This window comes from Uranotaenia lowii, chromosome 2, assembly GCF_029784155.1.
Source record: "Uranotaenia lowii strain MFRU-FL chromosome 2, ASM2978415v1, whole genome shotgun sequence".
Classification (NCBI taxonomy): domain Eukaryota; kingdom Metazoa; phylum Arthropoda; class Insecta; order Diptera; family Culicidae; genus Uranotaenia; species Uranotaenia lowii.
The window spans coordinates 252298076-252320376 of record NC_073692.1 but is presented as its reverse complement, the minus strand read 5'-3'; the positions used below and the strand labels follow the sequence as shown (position 1 = coordinate 252320376).

The 22301-nt window shown below is 34.7% G+C and overlaps 1 protein-coding gene across 1 annotated transcript in view; it reads right to left on the bottom strand.

The window, feature by feature from the left end:
• Nucleotides 1-563: 563 nt before the first annotated feature.
• The window catches only part of LOC129748931 (voltage-gated potassium channel subunit beta-2), a 63969-nt gene continuing 42231 nt past the window's right edge, over nucleotides 564-22301 (bottom strand). Inside the window, exons 6-13 of the mRNA XM_055743737.1 lie at nucleotides 17921-17991; nucleotides 17408-17641; nucleotides 17239-17335; nucleotides 17055-17182; nucleotides 16909-16988; nucleotides 16504-16770; nucleotides 16252-16437; nucleotides 564-5669 (exon numbers count right to left, since the gene is read on the bottom strand). Coding sequence (XP_055599712.1) covers nucleotides 5568-5669; nucleotides 16252-16437; nucleotides 16504-16770; nucleotides 16909-16988; nucleotides 17055-17182; nucleotides 17239-17335; nucleotides 17408-17641; nucleotides 17921-17991 — 1165 coding nt within the window. The 3' untranslated portion in view covers nucleotides 564-5567. The remainder of the gene's footprint in view (nucleotides 5670-16251; nucleotides 16438-16503; nucleotides 16771-16908; nucleotides 16989-17054; nucleotides 17183-17238; nucleotides 17336-17407; nucleotides 17642-17920; nucleotides 17992-22301) is intronic.

The window sequence follows — 22301 nt, the reverse complement described above, 5'->3', positions numbered from 1 at the left end:
TTATTCTTTGCTTCTCGAAACTTGACTTTTTCGAAAGAACAAACTTTATTTTCTTTGAGTTTTTATCTTATCGTATGGATAACATGAAACATGAGAATGTTGTCTGAACCGAATCTAAGGCTTTATTTTGATGTCTGTTGAAACTGAACAATACTGATGAAAGCAAACTTGATTTATCGGAAGATTAACAAACTTGATATTATTCAGTGAAGACATTCTTCACGCAAATTGGATCACAATCTACGGCACCTATCTTCAAAAACTCATTGGAATCTAGGCAAAACGTTGCTATTTGTAATTTCTCAGGACTGATTATCGCTATCATCCTCTAAATTGCTTATTCTCTATTGAAAAAATCGCGGCATTTGACTCTTTTGGTTTAATAGATTAGAATTTTTTTTATTGAAAGTTGAAATATGAGTTTTCGTGTACGTGTTTTTTTTTGTGATTTACCTCCTTGATTGATCAATAAGGTCTTGAATGAATCAAACTGTTTTTTACTTTCAATTAATCATTTAATATACGCTACGCAGCTCTTTCTTTTGTTTTTTGTTTTGAAGGACGAATTGTTGTTTTGTGTGATAGTATTATACAAACTGTCGGGCAAGATTCGTAAAAAAGATAGATCTATTGTTATTAATATTAGTTTAAGAGAAATAAATAAGATTTGGGGTTTCAATTTTTTTCGTCTCGATGCTCGATTGAGTCATTTTTTGATTTCAAATTTTTTTTAACTCCCCCCCTCCACGATAGTATTTTGAGAGAATGACTAAATCTTTTTTCATAACATGGACTATCGAAATATCTGCGTTTAAAATTAGTATTTTGCTTTTCACAATCATATCACATTGTTGTTTTGTATAAATTATTTCCGTTTTTTAGATAAATAGATTTTTAAATAGATGAATAAATGATGTAAATATTGTGTGTTTACATTTATTGATTTGTTCAAATACTTTTTACAGTTTGCAGCTTACAAAGTAGGAGATATTGTTGGTTTCTTAAATTTTGCTTCCCTCGGATGTGTACTGTAAGCGCTTAAAATGTTAAGCCAATTGCCAAGAAAACTTGAGTTATCCTCAAACTAATTGCTTGCAGTCGACTGGTAGAAAGATTATTAGTTCACTTCTGCTATCTACAACTTCACTGAGCTTGAAGATGTGTATCTTTTTAGTTGCTAAATATCGTTGTTGTTAAATGTAACAGAAAACAAATCCGTGACGGATTACAGAATAACGGCGCAGTGAGTCTGCCAAATGGTTTCTTAACAAACGCAACAAAGTATCTAATAAGTGACTTAATCGTGAGTTGTTTTCCGTATTTTGTTTATTTTTACAAACTAGCTAATGAAATGTTCTTATCAAATAAGCAACTGGTGTTAAAGTGTGTTTTCTAATGCTATCGCTTGGATTTCGCTTGGCTGTGAACAATTTTGGTTGCAGTAGGAAACATTCGAGAAACTGATTAAATATTTCAACCGATACTCACTATGAATGACAACTTGGGCGAGCTTTACAAACAAACTCTGTTCATTTGCTCTGTACTGTACTGTTACGAAAAAAATGAACTTAAATCTATTCTTGACACTGAGGGTGTCATCAAACTTACATTGTTCAGTATGAAAGAAAAAAAATCAGCTTGTAGCTTATGACAAATATTCTAATTCCAAAAACCCACTAGAACGAGCCACGATCAAAAAGAGATAAAAAATATAAATTTCATTGAAAAATGGGAAATGTTTCTTCAGATAGCATTTTTTTGATACAAGTTCTATAAATTTTTTGAAGATACCTTTAAAAAAACAATCAAAATCATTACAATTTAAATGGAGGGCAAGTTACAGGTGGCCCTTTTCGGTAAACCTTCAATTCCATTAAGGGTGAAAAAAATGAGCACATAACATAATTGATAGAACTAGCCACGAAAAAGTTGTTTCTCAATTTGTCCAGTAGGTAAACCATATCACAATTCCGCAAATGTGCATTTTGTCTATTTTAGTTCCTATTTCAGAGATGAATTGTGGCTGCGTTTATGGCTTAACAGCACATCTCGCATCCATTGCCCAACACTTTGCGATTACAGACTGTCTGCTTCTAAACGCTACAATGTTTCGTCTTGCTTATTTGATTTTGCCAAAATTTGGTTTACTGTATGTACTAGTTGTTGTTTTTTTATATTTTGAATGACTAAATTGGTGTTGCAAAATCATTTGTCTTTGTTTCGATTTACGTTTTTAATATCTAAATTAGAAGTTGAAAATATTCAATCTTAGTTCTATTCAAATGCGGCTTCCTCGTTTTCGCTTGACCTTTTTTTTTTTAATTTCTCCACCAAAGTTTTACATTTGCTAAATTTACACGTGATTTTTTTTTTCATATATTCATTGTTTTCAATCATGACGAATTATTTTATTTTAATCTAAAAGATGCACTTTTGGCATAGCTATTTTTTCGTTCATTGATGGAATTAAATCTTTTATGCTTGTTAAAGATGTTGTGTCAAGTTCGTTCAATCCGCGCGTTCTGCTAATCTGGTAGTTATGCTTTCCGAGCTTTGTTTTTTCGTCTCTATTAATTTTTTGCTTTACAAAATTTCGATATATTATTGCGGGTTTGTATTGTTGTTTGTTTTCTGTTCCATATTCATTTAAGTTTTTGCTGACAAGCAGTTTAACTACTTAATTCGATTTTTTTGTGTTTTACTCTGTAAAAATACTATAGAATAACTAATGCTTTAGCTAAGTTTTGGTTTTAGTTTGCCAACAACTCACGATACACGCCTCTGCAGTGCCTTCAATTTTGGACGGTATCGTGCGATTTTTGGTTTTTTTTAATCAAGTAAGAGTGATCTCTTGGTAGTGTTAATATATAAATGTTCATTCCACTCGTCTTTATTTGTTGTTTCTTACTTTACATCAAGAAAAATAGCTAATCGCAATCATTAGATGTGAACACTGGTGTACACTTTCGTTCATGTGAAATCACAGTCCTAAAGATGTTTAAGTAGGGTTTAATCATTGATGAACATATCTTTAACACATCAATATTGCAAACTAACTATACTCTTGTTTTCATACGAAAGTTTGAGCTTTTTTCTATAAATATTTGCTTACAATCAAAGGTTATTGCAATTTCAAACATTCCTTTTGAGATGCTTCGTGAGCGCTGGAATAAATAAAACTTTACCGTATAGATAAGGTATGAAGTAGCCAAAAACGAATGAATTTATAGATCCAAGCGTTCCAGGTCGAACATCTGACATGTGCTAGATATTGATAGTTTCACCACTCACGCTGTATTTTGATATACATTGGTTATTATTTTGCCTTCTTAACACATTAAGGACTGCCGGGAAATACAAATATTTGACACCGTATATCTCAGAAACCACCGGACTAAATTGAGACCTTTGGGCTCAGAGGGGTGCAAGTGCCTAAATGTTGTCAAAGTTTGTGAAGGTGCTCGATTTGTTATATGTTTTTCTAATTCGAGCAGTTTTAATTCAATCGAAAGAAGAGTGTTCAAAAAAAATTATAAAAAAATCTCAGTTTTGCATCGAAGTACATTGAAACATGAAGAATCGTTAGGTATACTTAACTCAATATTGATGATTTTGGCACTTGCACCCCTCTGATCCTGAGAGCCTTAATTATAAAAATTTACTATAAATGAGGAACTGGAAATGTGGTGATTAATTTTGTAGAATAAAGTTTCATTATAGAATCTCTAGTATTTGAGGCATGCTGAGTATAGCACACTCGCGACAAGCGAAAAAACGAGATATCAAAGGACTTTGAAACGTGATTTAAAATGTCTACTTCTTGCCCTAGAGCTATCGGTATAGTTTTTCTACTCCAAGCTCAACAAATTTTGGACTGTAAGCAACAAACTTGTAAACAAGGCATCACACGGTTGTGATAATTTAGATGTAGTTACAGTAACAGTTGTATATTGTATAAGTACAATGCAGTTTAAGATAGTGAACAGTTTTGCTTCTTGCCTCCTAAAGGGTTGATCACTGAGAAAAGGCAAAACCTGGATAACATATTCGGTTCGACCAAACGACTCTCTCTCTCTCTCTCTCTCTCTCTCGAAACAAATGCCTACGGAAAAAAACTACGATTAGGTATAACACTAAAAAATCATAAACTCTTTCGGGCACAATGTAACATTAGGGAAAACAACATTTTAACAGTGCTAGCTATCTAGTTATTGCAATCGCTATTGATAAATATTAAAGTTCTCCATAGTTTATGAGTATAAAAACAACTAATGAAACAGACGCATATTTGATTTGCATTCATTAGATATTTGTAAATAACGGATTGAAAAATTTGGTGTGAGATAGAAGTTGTTTCCTTATGGTTTGATTGGCAATTTGTGATTTATTAAAGTCGTTTTTTTTGTCTTCCGTGTCGTCTACCGAAAAAGAAGTGAATTATCTATTTGAAAATTGTTTGATTCAAATTGTAGTTTTATCATTAAACTAAAGCCCTACTATTGTTTAGCAATATTATATATCTGTATTATCAATGTTTATCAATATGCCATGCTAGTGCGTCGATTTCTGAGGCCACCCCTGGCGATGCCACCTTGTGATATACTGCGCCCGATCTTGCCTTCGCTTCCCTTGCGTTCACGAGCCTTGCGAAGCATATCGGATGTACTGGGTTTACGACTGTCCAGAACCGATCCGCATGAAGATTGCTGGATGCTGCCCTTCCGACTGCTGCTACTGCTGCCGAGAATGTCGGACGTGGACGAGCGTCGAATATTTCCGGTACTTACGGAGAGATACGGCGAACTGCCATGTGGAGATTGCGTTAACTCTTGGTAATTAGTTTGCGTGCTAAGATATTGCGAGCTAGTAGTGTCGAAGCTTCTTCTATGCTGTGAGCCTCCCGGTGATTGAGCGTACGTTAGGAGTAGCTTCTGAGATTCGTCAGTTTCAACCGTTTCTACTTTGAGATAGGGCGCTCGGAGGATACAGCCTCCCTTTTGAGCCGTAACCGTCTCGTTGCGTCCCTTGTCAGCGCTGAGCTTGTGTCCCTTCAGTGAGGAGTAAATAGACTTGAGGCTTATGTCCAACGATTTAAAACTAATCAAACTCGAGTTGCGACGAATTTTAGCTTTGCAATTTTTTGCATTTTCCTCTCGCTCATTAGCGCTGACTATCATTGTATCAATTGACTTATTGCGATCTAATTGGCGTGCATTCTTATTATCTTTCGTTTTTTTATTATCATATTTATTAATGTTAGTCGGATTACTATCTAAGCGAGTACTGGACAAAAGGGAAATCTCTAAATTACTGGTAGACTCGGATACTTTTGCATACTTAACAGTATCCTTTCTACTGCCGGCTTTGGGGTTCTCGGAATACTTTGAGGATTTCGAGGAGGAAAATTTGTTGCTGTCTAAATTCCCCTGTTGTCACTGAATTTCACAAAAGCTAATTTTCTGCGACTCCTTTTGATCCTCGCCCATGCTGATGTCTTCCTCTTTGGGTGACTCTGCCCCACAAGGCACTCCCGTCAAACTAGGAGGCCCCGGGGGGCAGGCTGATTGTCACCGAAGCGCGAGTGTCGATATCGGGGGTGGTCTAACGGGTTTATTCTCCAAAATCCGTTCTATCTCCAACATAACGCCAGTTGAAAGACGCGGCAGAAGCTGCAATAAAAAGTAAAATCGATATAATTTTTTTTGAAAATTTCTGAAGCGAGAGTGTAATGGTTTTAAGTTATCGAGTTTGTTAACAACTGTTTTTTTTCTTTTAAAATAAGAATTCCTTCACTAACATTCTCTTTCCGAAATCCCTGAAAGCCTCGCCTTACCTACTTTATTGCCAATGTTGATTTGCGGTTTTTACGTGGGAGATCAAAGTAGACTGCGACAAGAAACTGACGCGTTTTTTCAAGCTCTCCATTTCAAACTTGTGAAAAAAGTTTCAAAATAAAAAAAAAAGAAAAAAGAGTGTAAAGCGTTATTCCGGTACGGAAGACCCCAGTGGTGACACCAATAATGAAGAGACTGATAAGGCAAAAAAGAACCCTCCATATTCTAAGAAATCGATGCTCAAGTTGGTATCTCGGCTGATTCCGTCTGTTGTTGGATAAACTTTGACTCAGCAGTGAAAAGTACTCAAGCTAAGTACAAATTTATTTTTAATAACTTTTCAAAATTCGAACCTTTGTAACTTTTTTTTAACAAATTATGCATTTGTAGCTTTTCAATTAGTTTTCAGGAATTGGATAAATTAGCCACATACACTGCTGGACAAAAGTATTCGGCAATAACTTAACTTAGCACATTTATTCAATGTTACTATTAATAGTGTGTGGCAGAGATGCAAATTATGATTGCCAGACAGCCAGTATCACCCGACTTTGATACTGCTTAGCATATCTATGGTCACGCGATACTGATTTTTGGTCAGCGACATAAGCTTACAATGTTATGACTTATGACCAAGTTGAATGAACGACATCATACTTGCTATGAGTTTTTTCTTCTTACAGCCAACAACTACATTTTTTTCAACTGTTGTGCAACTTTCAACGTAAAATCCATCTCAACACATTCAGAAAATGAAATAGGAAGACGATCGTATGTGTGATGCGAGTGGAGTGCAAAAATGCCATTCAATATTGACCATGCTGCCTGACTGACATTGTAGCTTGGTCATTCAACTGGTAGACGACTTTGATATTCTTTCGATAACATTGACTACTAGACTACCATAACAAGAAGGGAAGAAGACTTAATGCTCCATTTTTCGCTGGACAAAGTATTCGGCACATTACAGAAAATATCCATTTCTCTACCTAAAATGATTTAAAAGCACTGTTTATGAATGAAACTAACTCATTAAATCAGTTTTTTTTACATTTGAGAAAAATCGTAAGTTTTTGTATTTTTTTTAATCTTTAGTAGGGGAGAGTGGGGTATCGTGGGCCATGGGGAAACATGGGCCACTTTTAATATCTCAGATGTGCGTTGAGATATAAAATCTAAAACCAACTGTCATCGTCGTCACTTTGCGTGAGCATATATTTCTATATGTTGTTGACTAAAATACGCATCATATGCTTCTTTTATTTATCAAACTTAAAAAAGTTAGGAAAATTTACTTACATAATTAAAAAAACACCTGGGGATTTTTTTTTATTATCTGACGGGTTTGCGCCGGGGGTCTTCAGATTTTCCCCAAAATTGAAAATTTGGTTCATTTTTGCGACTTAAAAACACATGTATTTTTTCAGATTTCTAACATTTTTATTTTTTGAGTTAGCTTCGGTTAGATTTTTTTGTAAATAAAAAATAACCATTTTTCAAAGCTACATAACTCTGTTGTTTCTCAACGGAAATTATAAAATAGCACATCAAAATGCATTGAAATTTTATCAGCTTTCCAAATAGAATAGTTGAAAAAAATTAAATAATGACCTTCAACATGAAAAGTTGTAAATAAACTTTAAATGGCGTCTAAAAGTACCGTCTGCACCACCGAATATTTTGCAAAAAATACCATTGTATAGCTCGATTCATGATGCAACTTTCATCTGAAGACACCAAAGTGGGCCATTAACACCTTGAAGAGTTATGAAAGAAATAATGACAATAAATCTCTTTTTTTGCATCGAAAACAAACAATGGTGGAACAACTGCACTCACATATGGAGATAGCAAGCACTTCTAACAACATGAAAACAAAAGAACTTATCAAAGCTGGTAAAAAACACTATTTTTTCGTCCTTTTAAGACTGCCTCTACTCGCATAACAGTGCCATATGAATTTTCGTCATTTTAGGTCAACATAAGGCTTCAACATAAAAGACTAAAAAAAGAGGTTTTGTTCTAGAAATTTCGAAAAAAATATCAATTCGTGGCTATCCTATATGAAATATACCTGAATAACAATCCCATATTTGGAATACCACGGATTTGGTTACTTTTCAATGTTTCTTTCGGCGATATAGTCTTTGGTTTATTGCTTCGAATCATTTAAACATTTTTTTAACTCACTTGATGTCGAATGATGCACACTAGTTTTCGAAGGCAGGTCTGACTTTCTTAGGAATGACTTCCTGAGCGAAAAACTATCGGATGCAATCAAAAATCGTAAAAAGATTCAACTTACAATGTGGAATTCATGATATTTTTTTTGCAAAAGTATGTTTCTTTTTCTGACAATTGCATTTAGAAGTTCAAAAATGATCAAATTTAAGTCTTAGAAAGTAGCTTGGTGAGAAAAATATATTTTGTATGGGATTGTTATGTCAGTAGATTCGAAAAAGGTTTCAAATATGGTTGATTAACAGTCCCATTATGAATAAAAATAGTGCTCTAGACCTTACCAATAGCCCAATTCCGAAAATTTCAGGTCTAACGATTTATTATGACAACCTAGAAACGATTTTCGTTTATGCTGAAAGTGGTGGTCACAATTTAAAAATATATTCCAAAACAGAAAAAGCTGATTGTCTCGCTTCCTTATTTTTGTATATGGGACTGTTATGAAAGAAGGGGCGGTAGATTGTTGCAGCTTAACTGACTTCATGTTATATCCAAAAATCTAATAACGTATTCGTTTATACCCAGTTTTGCACCAGATCACAACAAGTTATGCACATTTTACTGTCATTTTTAGAAGTTTATGCGTTAAGATTTGCATCCGTAATTCCCCAGATTTGATTTAAAATAGACGGTGGAACACTGAAGATTCGTGCGTGAGCGATCGAGGTAGCAAAACACTGACGACAAATTATGTTCGTTCTAGTATGGTAAACCTCAAAACTGGGCGAATCTAGAAAACGAAGTAACATATTTTCATCATTTTACAGCCTGGGCTGGCCACACTGAGCTCTTTGATTATTTCTTCAACATTTGTGCCACTTTTTCATACTTTTTTGATCAATGGGAAAGGTTTTTGGTGTCCAGTGCTTAGCTCCCGATATAAAACCTATGTAAAGCACGTCTATATTTCATCTTTTTAATCACATTTTTGTGATCCCAAACACAGGGACTGAACCTTCTACTCAGGGGCGGTCCTAGAGTTGGCTCTTGGGGGGGGTGATTTTTCAAATTTTCAAAAATCAGTCAATATGAAGGAACGTTATATCTGGTGAAAAGCGAAAAAAGGGGAGGGTGGCGGGGGGAGGGGGATGAGAGTGTAGCGCTTTCAAATAAGCACAATATAAGCTGCACACTACTCCTCCACCCCCACTTCAATTTCACAATCAGATGTATTTTGAAAAATATGGCATAAGAGAAGAACAAGGAAATCTTTTAACAAACTTTTTCAATATTTATAGAACAATCAACACATCTTACTGCAAAAAAAAATGTTAATAATATGTATTGTGATCTTATTCTCGCGCTAGACTTTAAGCACTAAACTTTCGTCAATCTCAAATTTCGCCTTACGATTTTGCTCTATTCTCTCACCAATAAATGTGTATACGTCTTGAATTTGAAAATTAACTATCCTACAATTTAAAATTTTCTTATATGGAACTGAAAAAACTTTCATTTTTTTTCATAAAATTCCTATTTAAAAAATTATAGGAAAAAATTTGAAAAATTTATTCAATAGTTCAAACGAAAAGTCTTCAAAATATTTATTCTGCGTGTTTTGAATAAAAAAAATAAATTCTAAAAGAAATTCATTTCAATGATTCCAGGGAAACCGAATGACGACTCTTTGTGATCATTCCCGAGAAATCTGGGAAAAGGAGTTTTTGAAATTTCTCTTTTTTCATAAATGGTAATTTCCATTTCAACATCCTGAAAACAAAAAGTGATTTTTATAGTGTATGTGTTTGTTTTGTAAATTCTCCATCTCATAAAAGAGTCAGTCCTTTCTGATTTTTTGTACGTGAAACCAAAATTTCTGCTATGACCTAGATATGTCTATCCTTGACGTTAGGACTAGAACTTAAAAAACTGAATTGCATTTTTTAAGTCTCTTCACAATGAAGGAGACATAACATATTCCAAAAACACAAAAACACCTATCACGAAGGTACATATACTTTTTCTTTGCGTTCAGGGCCTTAAAATACTTTTAAAAAAATGAATCGAAATTGATTCCTACACTCAGAAATAAATAAAATATCAAACAGTTATATTTTAGGTATTTTCACATATCTCCCTCTTTACGCACACGGATATTTCTCCTGGTGTAATTACTGGGATATTTCTCACTGGGAAATATTTCTGCGATTAAAATTTATGCATTGAGAAATGTTAGGGAACGACATCTGGTGGTCAGAAATAAAAGTTTGAGCCGTAACGTAAAGGCAAACGCTTAAAGCAGAAATAAACAGAAAAACCAAACGAAAATCGTTTGATTTTCGTTCATGTTCTATGGTCAATGTGCATAATTGACCATAGCATAAAAACATGTGCATTTCGCTGGTAATATTACTCGCTGCAATTGAGTCCATCCTTTTTAAATATGATTCAGTTAAATATTTAGAGAATGGAATCTGCATGCAGTCAAGTTGAAAGGCATTTAGCAACTGAAGAATCTAGCATGTGCTCATACCCGTTTAGTTGGGACTCAAACGCACAAAGCGTTTGGTCGAACAAAATAATATATAATTTCTCGGTTATTAAATTTTATGCATTGGATCATTACACGCCAAGAAATTATTCGGATGCATAAATTTAAATATCTGAAATAGTTATTTTTTAATATTTCTGGATATTAATGTCAGATAAATATCGGAGTTATTGAAATATAATAATTTTCATATTTTTTTCATTTCTGAGTGTAGGAAAAATCCAAACAAACCAATTTATTAGTTGTCGCTAACGGAAATGAAATACAAAATATACCTACTATGTTGTAAACTTATGTACAAATATAAACAAATCATTCAAGAATATACAAATACAACCCAAGGTGAAGTAAAAGATTAATGGAAATTATTGACATCCAAAATAATTTGCATGCGATTCTATTTATCCAAGAAAATCACAAAAAATTGTCATAATTTGTATATCTGGTAGTTTGAAATTGTCACTTTCAAAGATCTTTAAAGAATTTTTTGTTATAAGTGTCATTTTACAAATGAAAATCATACACACGCTGTTGAACTTCTGAATATTAGTGCTAGGTAGTGAACCTGTATATAATAGAAGTGACATCTGAAACACGAAATTCCAATCGAGCAAAAGAACTGTCAAAATCGATTCCAATCGATCCGAGCATTTTGTCGCACAGCTTTTACCTTTCTTATTGAAAACTCAACCAATGAAGGTATTGTGATTGTTGTTATAGTTCAAACAGATAATTTTTAAGCTGGTCATATGAATTTATGATAAGGTGCAATTTTTTTGAATGCTTTGGTGAATCTTGTTCCTAGTTAAATACTAACTGATTATTAACAAAATTCAAGTCATTCATACCGTTTATCGTGATCCTTCGGGCATCGAGTTCAATGTTGTTTTGTTGGATTGAAGGAGCGTTCACTTTAGAGCTTGAACATTGAGCCAGAAAACAGTGCTGGGGATTTTTTTGATTTCGGCGATGTTGCCACATATTTTATTTTAAGAGGGATCAGATGTCGCTTCTCTTATATGAAGGTTCACTAGTGCTAGGCCAAACAAAAAGTATGGTTTTAAGATAAGTTTTAGTTAATTATTGCTATGAATTTCAAACTGATTAACGGTGATAAATTTTTTCATTGTAGTAATTTACTGGATAGGGATTTGGAAATTTCGTTATATTATTTTCAATTTGGAAACGCAATACTCGTTCAAAATTCTGGTTTTGATTTTTCAAATTTTCAATATAAAATCAACACTGTAAATTTATATTTAGTTAAAAAGAAGATTATCAAAGCCAGATACTGAAGTAAGAAGCTTCTGGAACTTAATTTTAATTGATTCGCTCTTGAATTTCAGTTAATAATACAAAATTTTCAATTTAAATTGTACTGAAATAAATGAAATAGCAACACATAAATTAGAAAGTAAGTGAAACATCGTTTTTTTTCTTCATTTAGGTACCTATTGATAATTCCAAACTCTTAAAACGATATTGATTTAAATTTTAAAAAAGTGGAATGAAGCCATGAAGGGTGAATTTAGTGACGAGTATTTATCTATTGCAATTGAAATAGCTAATCCAACCTTAAACTGGATTTTAACTTAAAATTTCAAAATTATTACGTGGATGAGTTGAAAGCAGTATCGGCGATAAAATTGGTATAGATCTTGAAATCCAGCAGTATAAGTCAAAATTCACAAGAAACCCTTTCGAATATTAGCAAGATGGATTGCCTTGTTGCCGAAAAAATAATCGACTGATAATGGGAAAGTTTTAATCCACAAAGGAAAAAATAAAACATAGGAAGTCTAATTTTGGAAAAATTTTGCGTCCTCAACTCGATTTTTTTTGTCAAATTTTTTGGCAGAAAACTAATTGGTTTAGAGTTTAATCGATTAATGATAACAGATGAAGCAACTGACCTATATGAACAACAAATAATTATTTTGAATCTTTCAATTATCTTTTATACATTCATCGATGCAGATTTTAGGGAAGAATGCCACTAGCTGGCAATTACCGAAAAAACGATACAGATGTTGTTCCTAAAAACAACGATTTGAAAAATATACATTCAACTTTTTTTTTTTAAATTCCATAATTTTTTCGTCTAGAAGTCACGGTAAATAATTCATAGTCTTCGGAAAAATTGATCATGATTTAGAACTTTTTTTTCTAAATCTTATTGATACTGTACACTTTTGCGTTAAAGTGCACCGATTTTTTCAATGAATTTCACCCTTGTATTTTCAAAAGTTATACCGAAAAACAGAGCATATAGAATAAATACAAATTTGCAATCAGTACTCCTAAATAAGTCAAAGTCAGTTTTCAAATTTTTGCACCTCGGAAAATGTGAATTTTGTTTCCTTGTGTTATAATTGTGAATGTAGATTTTGAGTTTTGAAGATGAGTTTAAATCTCTTTCTCAAAATACCAATTCCTTCATACTGAAACAGCTGAAACAGCCAATGGAGAATGTGACTACAATTTAAATTTCTTACTAATAAGGCAATTTAACACTTAACTTTCACTTCTTAGAATGACCAAGATCTGTAAATCCATTAAACGTGAAAGAAATTTCTGACATATTTATGAATATAGTTTGAGTATTTTTATTTTGAGTTTATTTTGAGAATAAACCGTCCCGTAATTTCGAATAATAAACTTAAACTTAAACTCAAATAAAAAAGAAACTGCATGGTAAAGGAAATCAATGTATGACTTCAGAAGATAAAATATTGAAGAATTTCAGTGTTATGACAATATTCACTCTTCTATTTGACTTTTTCAAAATTTGTCTTTCCATTAAAATTCAAAACAAAATAAAGAATTGAGCTTCTTAATTCTCAATTTTGAAACAAATAGAAAATTTTGCTCTTGTAAATTTAGGCATATGAGGGATATAAGTGACAATATAAAAAATGTCACTACATTTCATTACCTAGCTCAAATGATAAGTAGATAAATGATTAGCAAATTCAAAGTCAACACTCTAAGTAAATCAACAGAAGTTGATTTGTATAATTCGGTCCAGTAATTTGCAAGTTACAGCTGCTTGAGTTTGGAAAACCCACTTTTTTCAATCTTGAGCCTTTAAGGGATAAACAAACATTTCTGTTGAATTAACACCCCCACGGAGTGGAAATTTTTTGAAAATTCAAAAGCACATCTACTAAGCGAAGTTAAAAGTTTTTATAGACATTCGAGCATTTACGGGTATTTTGTAACGGTTTTTTGCCGCTTGGGGGGGGGTGATCACCCCGATCACCCCCCCCCCCATAGGACCGCGCCTGCTTCTACTATTGGCATTGATTATGCTTCACAATGATCTTTGATCGAAAAATTAATAAGTTATATAGTATATGACCAGGTTGTAAAAGCAACATTCCCATTATTAAACAAAACGATACTCAGAATTTTGGTTAAAATTTAAAGTCATTTTTGCTGCAAACACTCTACAAAGCACAAAAAAGTAGTGTTTTTTTACCTGCTTTGGTAAGTTCTTTTGTTTCCATGTTGTTAGAAGTGCTTGCTATCTCCATATGTGAGTGCAGTTGTTCGACCATTGTTTGTTTTCGATGCAAAAATAGAGATTTATTGTCATTATTTCTTTCATAACTCTTCAAGGTGTTAATGGCCCACTTTGGTGTCTTCAGATGAAAGTTGCATCATGAATCGAGCTATACAATGGTATTTTTTGCAAAATATTCGGTGGTGCAGACGGTACTTTTAGACGCCATTTAAAGTTTATTTACAACTTTTCATGTTGAAGGTCATTATTTAATTTTTTTCAACTATTCTATTTGGAAAGCTGTTAAAATTTCAATGCATTTTGATGTGGTATTTTATAATTTCCGTTGAGAAACAACAGAGTTATGTAGCTTTGAAAAATGGTTATTTTTTATTTACAAAAAAATCTAACCGAAGCTAACTCAAAAAATAAAAATGTTAGAAATCTGAAAAAATACATGTGTTTTTAAGTCGCAAAAATGAATCAAATTTTCAATTTTGGGGAAAATCTGAAGACCCCCGGCGCAAATTGTCAGATAATAAAAAAAAATCCCCTTACCTAAGCTATTTAAGTTATTTAAAGATGTTCAAATTAGTGAATCAGCATCTAAAAAAGTTTAGAGTGCTGATAAACAAAGAAAAAAAAACAAATATAAATAATACAACTTAAAAAAAACAAACCTCGACAAAAAGCTAAAATTATGACTTTTTAGCAAGTAATCGAACAGAAAAATGCGAAAAGTCGTACAAGTTTTTTTTAAATATAAATATATAACTAACTTTCAATGAGAATATTATATGCTTATTCATGGATGACTTCAGTTAGAAAAGTAACGCAATCAAATATGAATGTTATGAGTAACTTTTTAATAACAAGTATTCTAACTGATGTTAAAAGTAAACCTTAATCAGATGAAGTAGCACTTCATCGACATCATTTCTTGTGGTCTAGGGTGACGGACATATATTGGATCAGGGGACTTATTTTGGACCACCTTGTCTAGCTCTCTTCTAAAGCAACTAATCATGAAAATTTTTAAAAAGAATTATTGGTTGCACTCCGTGATTTGTTCGAGATAATTAATATTGCACGATGAACCAAATGAAAGTTTGCTGGGAACAAGCAACACACTCTCACTGTGCAGTTTTGAGAATCTCCTTGAAAAAATTTTTTTTTAATTCATCCCTGTCTAAGCTTTGCCTAATTCAAAAGAATTTATAAAGATCAGAAGTATTAATAAAATTGATTGCCAAGAAAATAATGTTAAATAATAATGCCTTTTGGTTACTTTTAAATGAATAACAATTTTAAATAATTGAAAATCTTGTATTTGTTTTATTTATGACATTTCACCAACGTTTTGGCATTCGTGGGAAAATCTTAAATGATTTCATTACGTAATTTGAGATTTTATGTTACGATAAATGTTTTTGTATTTATTAGGTTTTAAAATAAAACACTTTTGGTTGGTTTCCAATTTATATAAACGATTTCATATGCCACTCGAATAAAAAAAACTAAACTAATTAGTAATTTTACATTTACCCACCTTTCTGCGAGAATATTAAACCAGGATTAAGAAAAATACAAAACGTTGGTTTTCAGAGATTTCTTCACAAATTCTTTCTTCATAAACAAATTTCAGCTCCAAAAATAAAACTTCTGTCAGCCTCGGGCACAGCCTACCCTTTGTTTTAATAAGCGTTTGATGAGAAAAAATCTACTGGGATGGATGTGTATTAAGAATAAGTTTTTGAGATATGGGAAAGTTTTAAACGAATAATTACCACGTTTATTTTAACCACATTAACGTGACCGATTGAGAGAATTATACTGGTGACAAAGAAGAATAATTGAATATCCTTGGAGCCAGGAGGGGCCAAGTGCAAATATTGAAAATAGCAACCGCTTAAATAAACGTTTAGCGTAGATTGCTTTTTGTCAAAAATATGTCAAATGCCTCATTTTCATTATCGTAGTCGTCGTAATATTTTTCCAAGAAAATGGTTGTGGAATTTAGTGAAACTGTTTGAACTTCAAAACTAGCTTTTTCTTAAAAAAAAAAAAAAAAAAGCTTAGCCCCCTCTGGTTCTAAGGGCCTCATATGTTAATGGCTCGTCTAAAAATCATGAACCTAACTCTTTGTGAAATCAATCGATTCTGATTTTGTTGTAATTTACCTGCAGCGCCTGCAGACTCTGGTGCAATTGCTCGGGCGAAGTGGCTCCTAGAAGTAAACATTGCACGGGTTCATGCTTCAACGACCATGCGATCGAAAGCTGCATCGCATTGCATCCCAGCTTTTCCGCCAGTATGCTGATATCTCTGGCTTTATCGTACATTCGCCGAGTTTCCTCCAGCCGTTCCTGTAATGTTAAAAACAGAGATTGATATTCGAACATTTATAATTCAAGCCATTTCTGTTCCGAGACCTCTTTGTTCACCTCGTCTTCTGTCCAGGAGTAGCTTTGGCTTTTGGTTTTGAACGAACCCTTCGGAAGCCACAAACGCTCTCCATTTTGCGTATCCCCCAAGCACATCGAAAGGGGGCCCCAAGCCATGAAACCGACCCCAATCTTGTTGTACATTTCTGGCAAATACAGCTCTGCCTTTTCCCGGCAGAACATGTGGTATTCTGCCTGCTCAACAATCGGCGTAACACAGTTAAACTGACGGCAGTTTGTGTATGCTTCCATTATCTGATTTAGGAGATGGACAGAAAAAGGGACGTTAAACAATAATGCAGATTCAGAAACAAACTTTAAACATGATTACAACTTTTTTTTTTCTTTGAGAAGATTCGAAACTTTGTTTGGTATTGAAAGATTTCTATTTACCTCAACTGGAGACCATCGTGCTGTTCCCCAATACATAGACCATCCTTGGGAGATGACGTAGTTCATTGCTCGAACTATTTCTGCAAGTAGATTCAACGATAAGTAAATAAATTCAATCCTTTTCGTCTGGAGCTGCTCAAACTAACCTTCCATTGGGCACATTGAATCAGCCTTATGAATCAAAATTATGTCTATGTACGATAACTGCAATCGCTGCAGACTAGCCTGTACACTTTCTATAATGTGTTTTCTGGATAAACCGCGTTCTTCGGACCTGTTAGAAGAATATGAGTGATTATTGAAATTAATTTTGATATGTTCTCGACTCACTTGGTACTCCAATAGATTTTGGTCGTAATGATGAAACTTGTTCGTTTCCATCCTGCCTTCTGGATTATTTTACCCAATTCAATTTCAGCTCGGGTACCTGAGGTAGAGAGCGAAATTACATATATTATAGTAATTCGGTTTTGGGAACTGCTGAAACGTTATGGCTAACCTGAATGCGCCTCCGAAAGGTCGAATAGGTTTATTCCGCTATCGACGGCTAGCCGGAGGATCGCTTCAGCCTGCTCTTCCGAAACACCAGGTGAAAATATTGGCCATGTTCCGAGGCCAACATTCGACACCCGAAGGCCACTTTTGCCGAGATTCTTGTAACGCAGTCCGGGCGTTGTTGTAGCATTGTTACGAGCCGGTATAGCTGGATTGGAACCCAAACTAATCGAGCGTCCTGTTGGATGCACGGAAATGATTGAAGAGGGGTATTTTAATGATGCATCCCAGTTTCCGATAAATTTCGGCATAACGAATTTGGTATTGGGAAACGATTTTTTGAAGACGGTTGGCTGACATAGATTTTACAGGTTTAAGATTTTGTTTAAAAAAAGTTTAATTCGAAAGCCGACCGCGAAAAAGGTCGCAAACTAGTTTGACATACTTTAAAGCAATCTTTTGTCAACCAATTATACCAATTCTAAAAAAGCATAATTTAAATAAAACAAATGTATACCGAAATCTAGCTGAGCTGTCGTACCACTGAATTCCTCCATACAATCTAGCGATGCAATTGGAGCACGACACCTGAAATAAGATGAAATAGTTAAACATACAGCTGTTGGTCCAATCTGTCAGCATTGTCAGCAAAAACAGATTTAGGATTGCATGTAACAGTGTAGATGATTAAAATTCAACGCAATGAGGAAAACATTGTTGAAAACCAAAATCAATAGAAACTATCTAATTTGCGATACATAAGCAAGTTTAATACAAAAATATGTGATAGATGAAATTTTCGGATTTTTTTCATGAGATAACAAGTCCCGGATTGCATTATTCCATTCTAGCTTCCATCCTAACCATTCTTCATAAATGGGAGTGACAACTCCGGTGAAAGAAATTCAATTTAATTTTTATTCCGATTTTCGTATAATCTCTACTAATTACTTATTGTCCACATATTTTTTTTCCTATTTTTTTTTGTGATACAGAATAATTTATAAAAACGTTTGAAGTTAATGTAAGCTTAGGTCAATAATGCAATTAACTTCGCAAATCTTCGATAAAAAGAAAATAATTACGTAGAAAGACGGACAGTGAAAACAATACTTCGACGAGGTATGTTTTGACCGTTTCGTCGAACAACTTCAAGCTTATCTCAGTATCATCAAAACTATAAAAATTATTTATTGAACTTTCTAAGAAAGATATGCCATTGAACAGGCGTTAAGTTAATAAAATCATAAAAGATTTTCAAATTTGATTTAATTTTACGGATGGCTTCAACCCTATTAAAAAAAACGCAATTGACGAATAGCTGTTAAAAGCTTCCTTCAATTCATGCGTCGATGCACATAGTTTTAATCTCTAAAAAGGATTTTCTATCCTAACCCTCCAACCCATTGTAATCCTAACTTTTTGAAGATAAATCTTAAATAAAAAACTAGTCATTCGATGGTTTTTGTACATGGTACGTAATTGTTTTGTGCATTCAATGCGAAATATACAAATGCAGCGGCAGAAACACTACGTGTCTAGTAAAGAATCTAACTCGAACTTGTCATTGCTGCGTGAGATAGTTTGCCAAAGTTGCATTCCTACTTTTAGTCTATCGAAACAAATGATTGCGTGCAAATTGCGTGTAGATGGTGCACTTTAAATGACAAAAAGACTTGTTTTGCATTCGTGGCAAAAGACAGAAATGGATTACATATTGTACAGCGGAAGCGAGATCGTAAATGATTGTTTTTTTTTTAATTATAGGTACAGAAAAATGCGAAAATATGTTGAAATATTCTATCCAAACGGTGACCTGCTGAGCTTGATTTTTTGAAATATTAAAATTTACTGCCGGATGTGGGTATAAGTTGTAAGCTGTTTAAATCGACTATATGCAAAGTATTGGGTAAATATCTACCTGTATATCGTAACCGGATTCGAATCCTCACTAATATTGTCGTTATTATTGTTATTGTCATTTCCTGTTGCCGAGGCAACATTATATAATACAACCGACATCTTGTGAGCCAACCCTGGGCGGCACTTATTGAGTTTTTTTTTTATTATTTATAAAGTCTTTTTATTATGTCTCAAAGTAGATTTATAGACATGGCGTAGCTGTGTACATAACCGTAACTTATTATAAGGTAATTTTCATTCCCAGACCAAAGAAGATTATCAATTGCCTTAGAATCTATAAAAGGTTTGGGAAATTTTGAATGTTCCGCTCTCTTCCCCCTAAATCCTTATTATTTTACAAAAGTGATTGATCTATATGCTTTCGTCAATGGCGATATATGTTCAAGGACAGGACATCGAATTTACGTCTATTTGAAGCACATGAATTATGATATCATTATCGTATTTGAAACTGCTTTTTTTTTTAATGAAATAAAGTAAAAAAAACCAAGCGATTTCTGTTCTATGTATATTTAACAGTTGTTTGAGTAATTTTTAAAGTGACTTTTATTTTACACAGTTGACAACATTTAGTTTCGAATCACAACAATCCAAATAGCACAATGAACCATGAAGGACGTTTGCAAAAACACGAATTGATGAACAATGTTTTACTGTTTGGCCTTAGTTTCTTAGTTTTTTCTTGGGTTCCATTTCCGGTGTTTTTGTTCCGGATATCATAGTTTAAAGACTTTTTTCAACAAGGAAAGAATCAATTTTACAGGTTTTCTGAGTGATTTTATAATTGCCAGTAGAGTACGTCAAAATGAAACATTTTTCGAATTCGGAAACTTCTTTAGTCTAAATTTTTACAGGTTTTTTAAATCAGATTAAGGTACCCAGATTTTAATTGAATAGAATTGATTTTTGAATAAAAAAAAATGCAAAAATTCGTTTGTAGAATGCCACTTTTTTGGTTTTTCTCAAATTCAACATATGCTTTGAAGACCGTAAAGCGATAGAAGAATCTTCCAATTCACTCGGTCCATGGCAACCGTTCTCACTTCTCGGGCATCCCACATACGCCAGATCACGCTCCACTTAAGCTAACTACTTCGCTCGTTGCGCCCCTGCTCGTCTCTTCCTATCGGATTGGCAGCGAACACCTGTTTTGCAGGACAGTCGTCCGGCATTCTTGCATCATGTGCCCTGCCCAGCGTATCCGTCCAGCCTTCACCACCTTCTGGATACTGGGTTTGCCGTAGAGTCGCGCAAGCTCGTTGCCGCCACACTCCGTTCTTCTGGGCGCCGCCAAAGATGGTTCTTAACACTCGTTGCTCGAATACTCCGAGTGCTCGCAGGTCCTCCTCGAGCAATATCCACATTTCGTGCCCATGGAGGACAACTATTTAGTGTAATGAGCGTTGTATACAGGTTACACTTTGTACGAGGGCTAAGCCTTATCGACCGCAGTTGCTTGTGGAGTCCATAGTAGTCACAACTTCCGCTGATCATTCTTCCGCTGAGATCTTTGAATATATCCAGCTCGTGACCTTGTTATTACTAAACAAACGGGCTCGGTCGGTCTCGGATCTCCAGGCCAGCATATACTTCGTGTTGGACGTATTAATCATGAACCCAATCCTTCCTGCTTCGCTTTTCAGTTTTCGGTAGATCTCCTTCACCGCCGCAGATGATCTGCCGATTATACCAAATGTCGTCGGCAAAGCAGATAAGTTGACTGGATCTGTGAAAATCGTGCCCCGCAATTTCGCCCACCGCTCGTCGAATAACACCTTCTAGCGCCACGTTGAACATCATGCAGGTTAGACCCAATGAGGTACACGTTTATTAAGGTGGCGCAAAAAAACGCATAGTATTGCACGTCGGGGAGAGAATAGAGAAGTACCTAACCATTCATTTATCTTCGATTTGAATGAACTCGACAATTCGTCCGAAATTCGCACACAGCACTGCGTTCGTCTCGTATGCGGCTTTAAAGTCGATGAATAGATGGTACGTAGGGACTTGGCGTTCACGGCATTTTTGGAGGATTTGCCGTAGTGTGTAGATTTGGTCCGTCGTAGACCTTTCCTCCCAGCTCAACCTTATGACTTTCCACGAATCTGTTTGCTTGTGGCGTTAGACGTTGGAGTAGGATTCGAGACAGCACTTTGTAAGCGGCATTGAGGACAGTGATCCCTCGTAGTTCTCACAGTCCTATTTGTCGCTCTTCTTGTAAAAGGGGCATATTACCCCCTCCTTCAACCTCCGATAGCTGTTATGTGTCCTAGATCCGGACCATCAACCGGTGTTGGCAATAGATCTCTTCATCCCTCACCCTCCTACACTCCTCGTCGAACCAGTCGTTCCGTCGAGTTTGTTCCACATGACCGAAGACGTTCTGCGCAATACTGTTGATGACTGTCTTGATGGTATCCCAACAGTCCTCGAGAGGGGCTTCATCAAGCTCGCCCTCTACCGGCAGCGCTGCTTCGAGCGGTTACGCGTAGTCTGCCGCGACCTCAGGTTGCTTCAGACGTGCGATACATCACCGAGGCGGGCGTTGGTTTCGTATGTTATTCACTACGCAGAGTTTTGGACGCATCTTCACCACCACCAGATAGTGGTCTGATTTTATGTTAGCACCTCGACATGATCTGACATCGATGATGTCCGATGATGTGCCGGCTGTTTATCAAAACGTGGTCGATCTGTGATTGCGTTTGGTACGGTGATCTCCAAGTGTACTTGTGTGGGAGGCGGTGCTGGAAAACGGTACTACGCCAATATGTTGCTCTTTTTTCATGGAAAGATTCTAGTAACACTGTCAGATTTCTAATGTTCAGAAATATTGTTCCGGTGTGAAAGTTATTGATATTTAAGTCTTTAGATAGTCCCGCGCTTTTAGAAGCACTCCAACTAAGCTTTCGATCTCAATGCTTGCGGAATCGTGATCTTCAGCTCTTTGCTCCTCTCCGACAGAACAACTACGG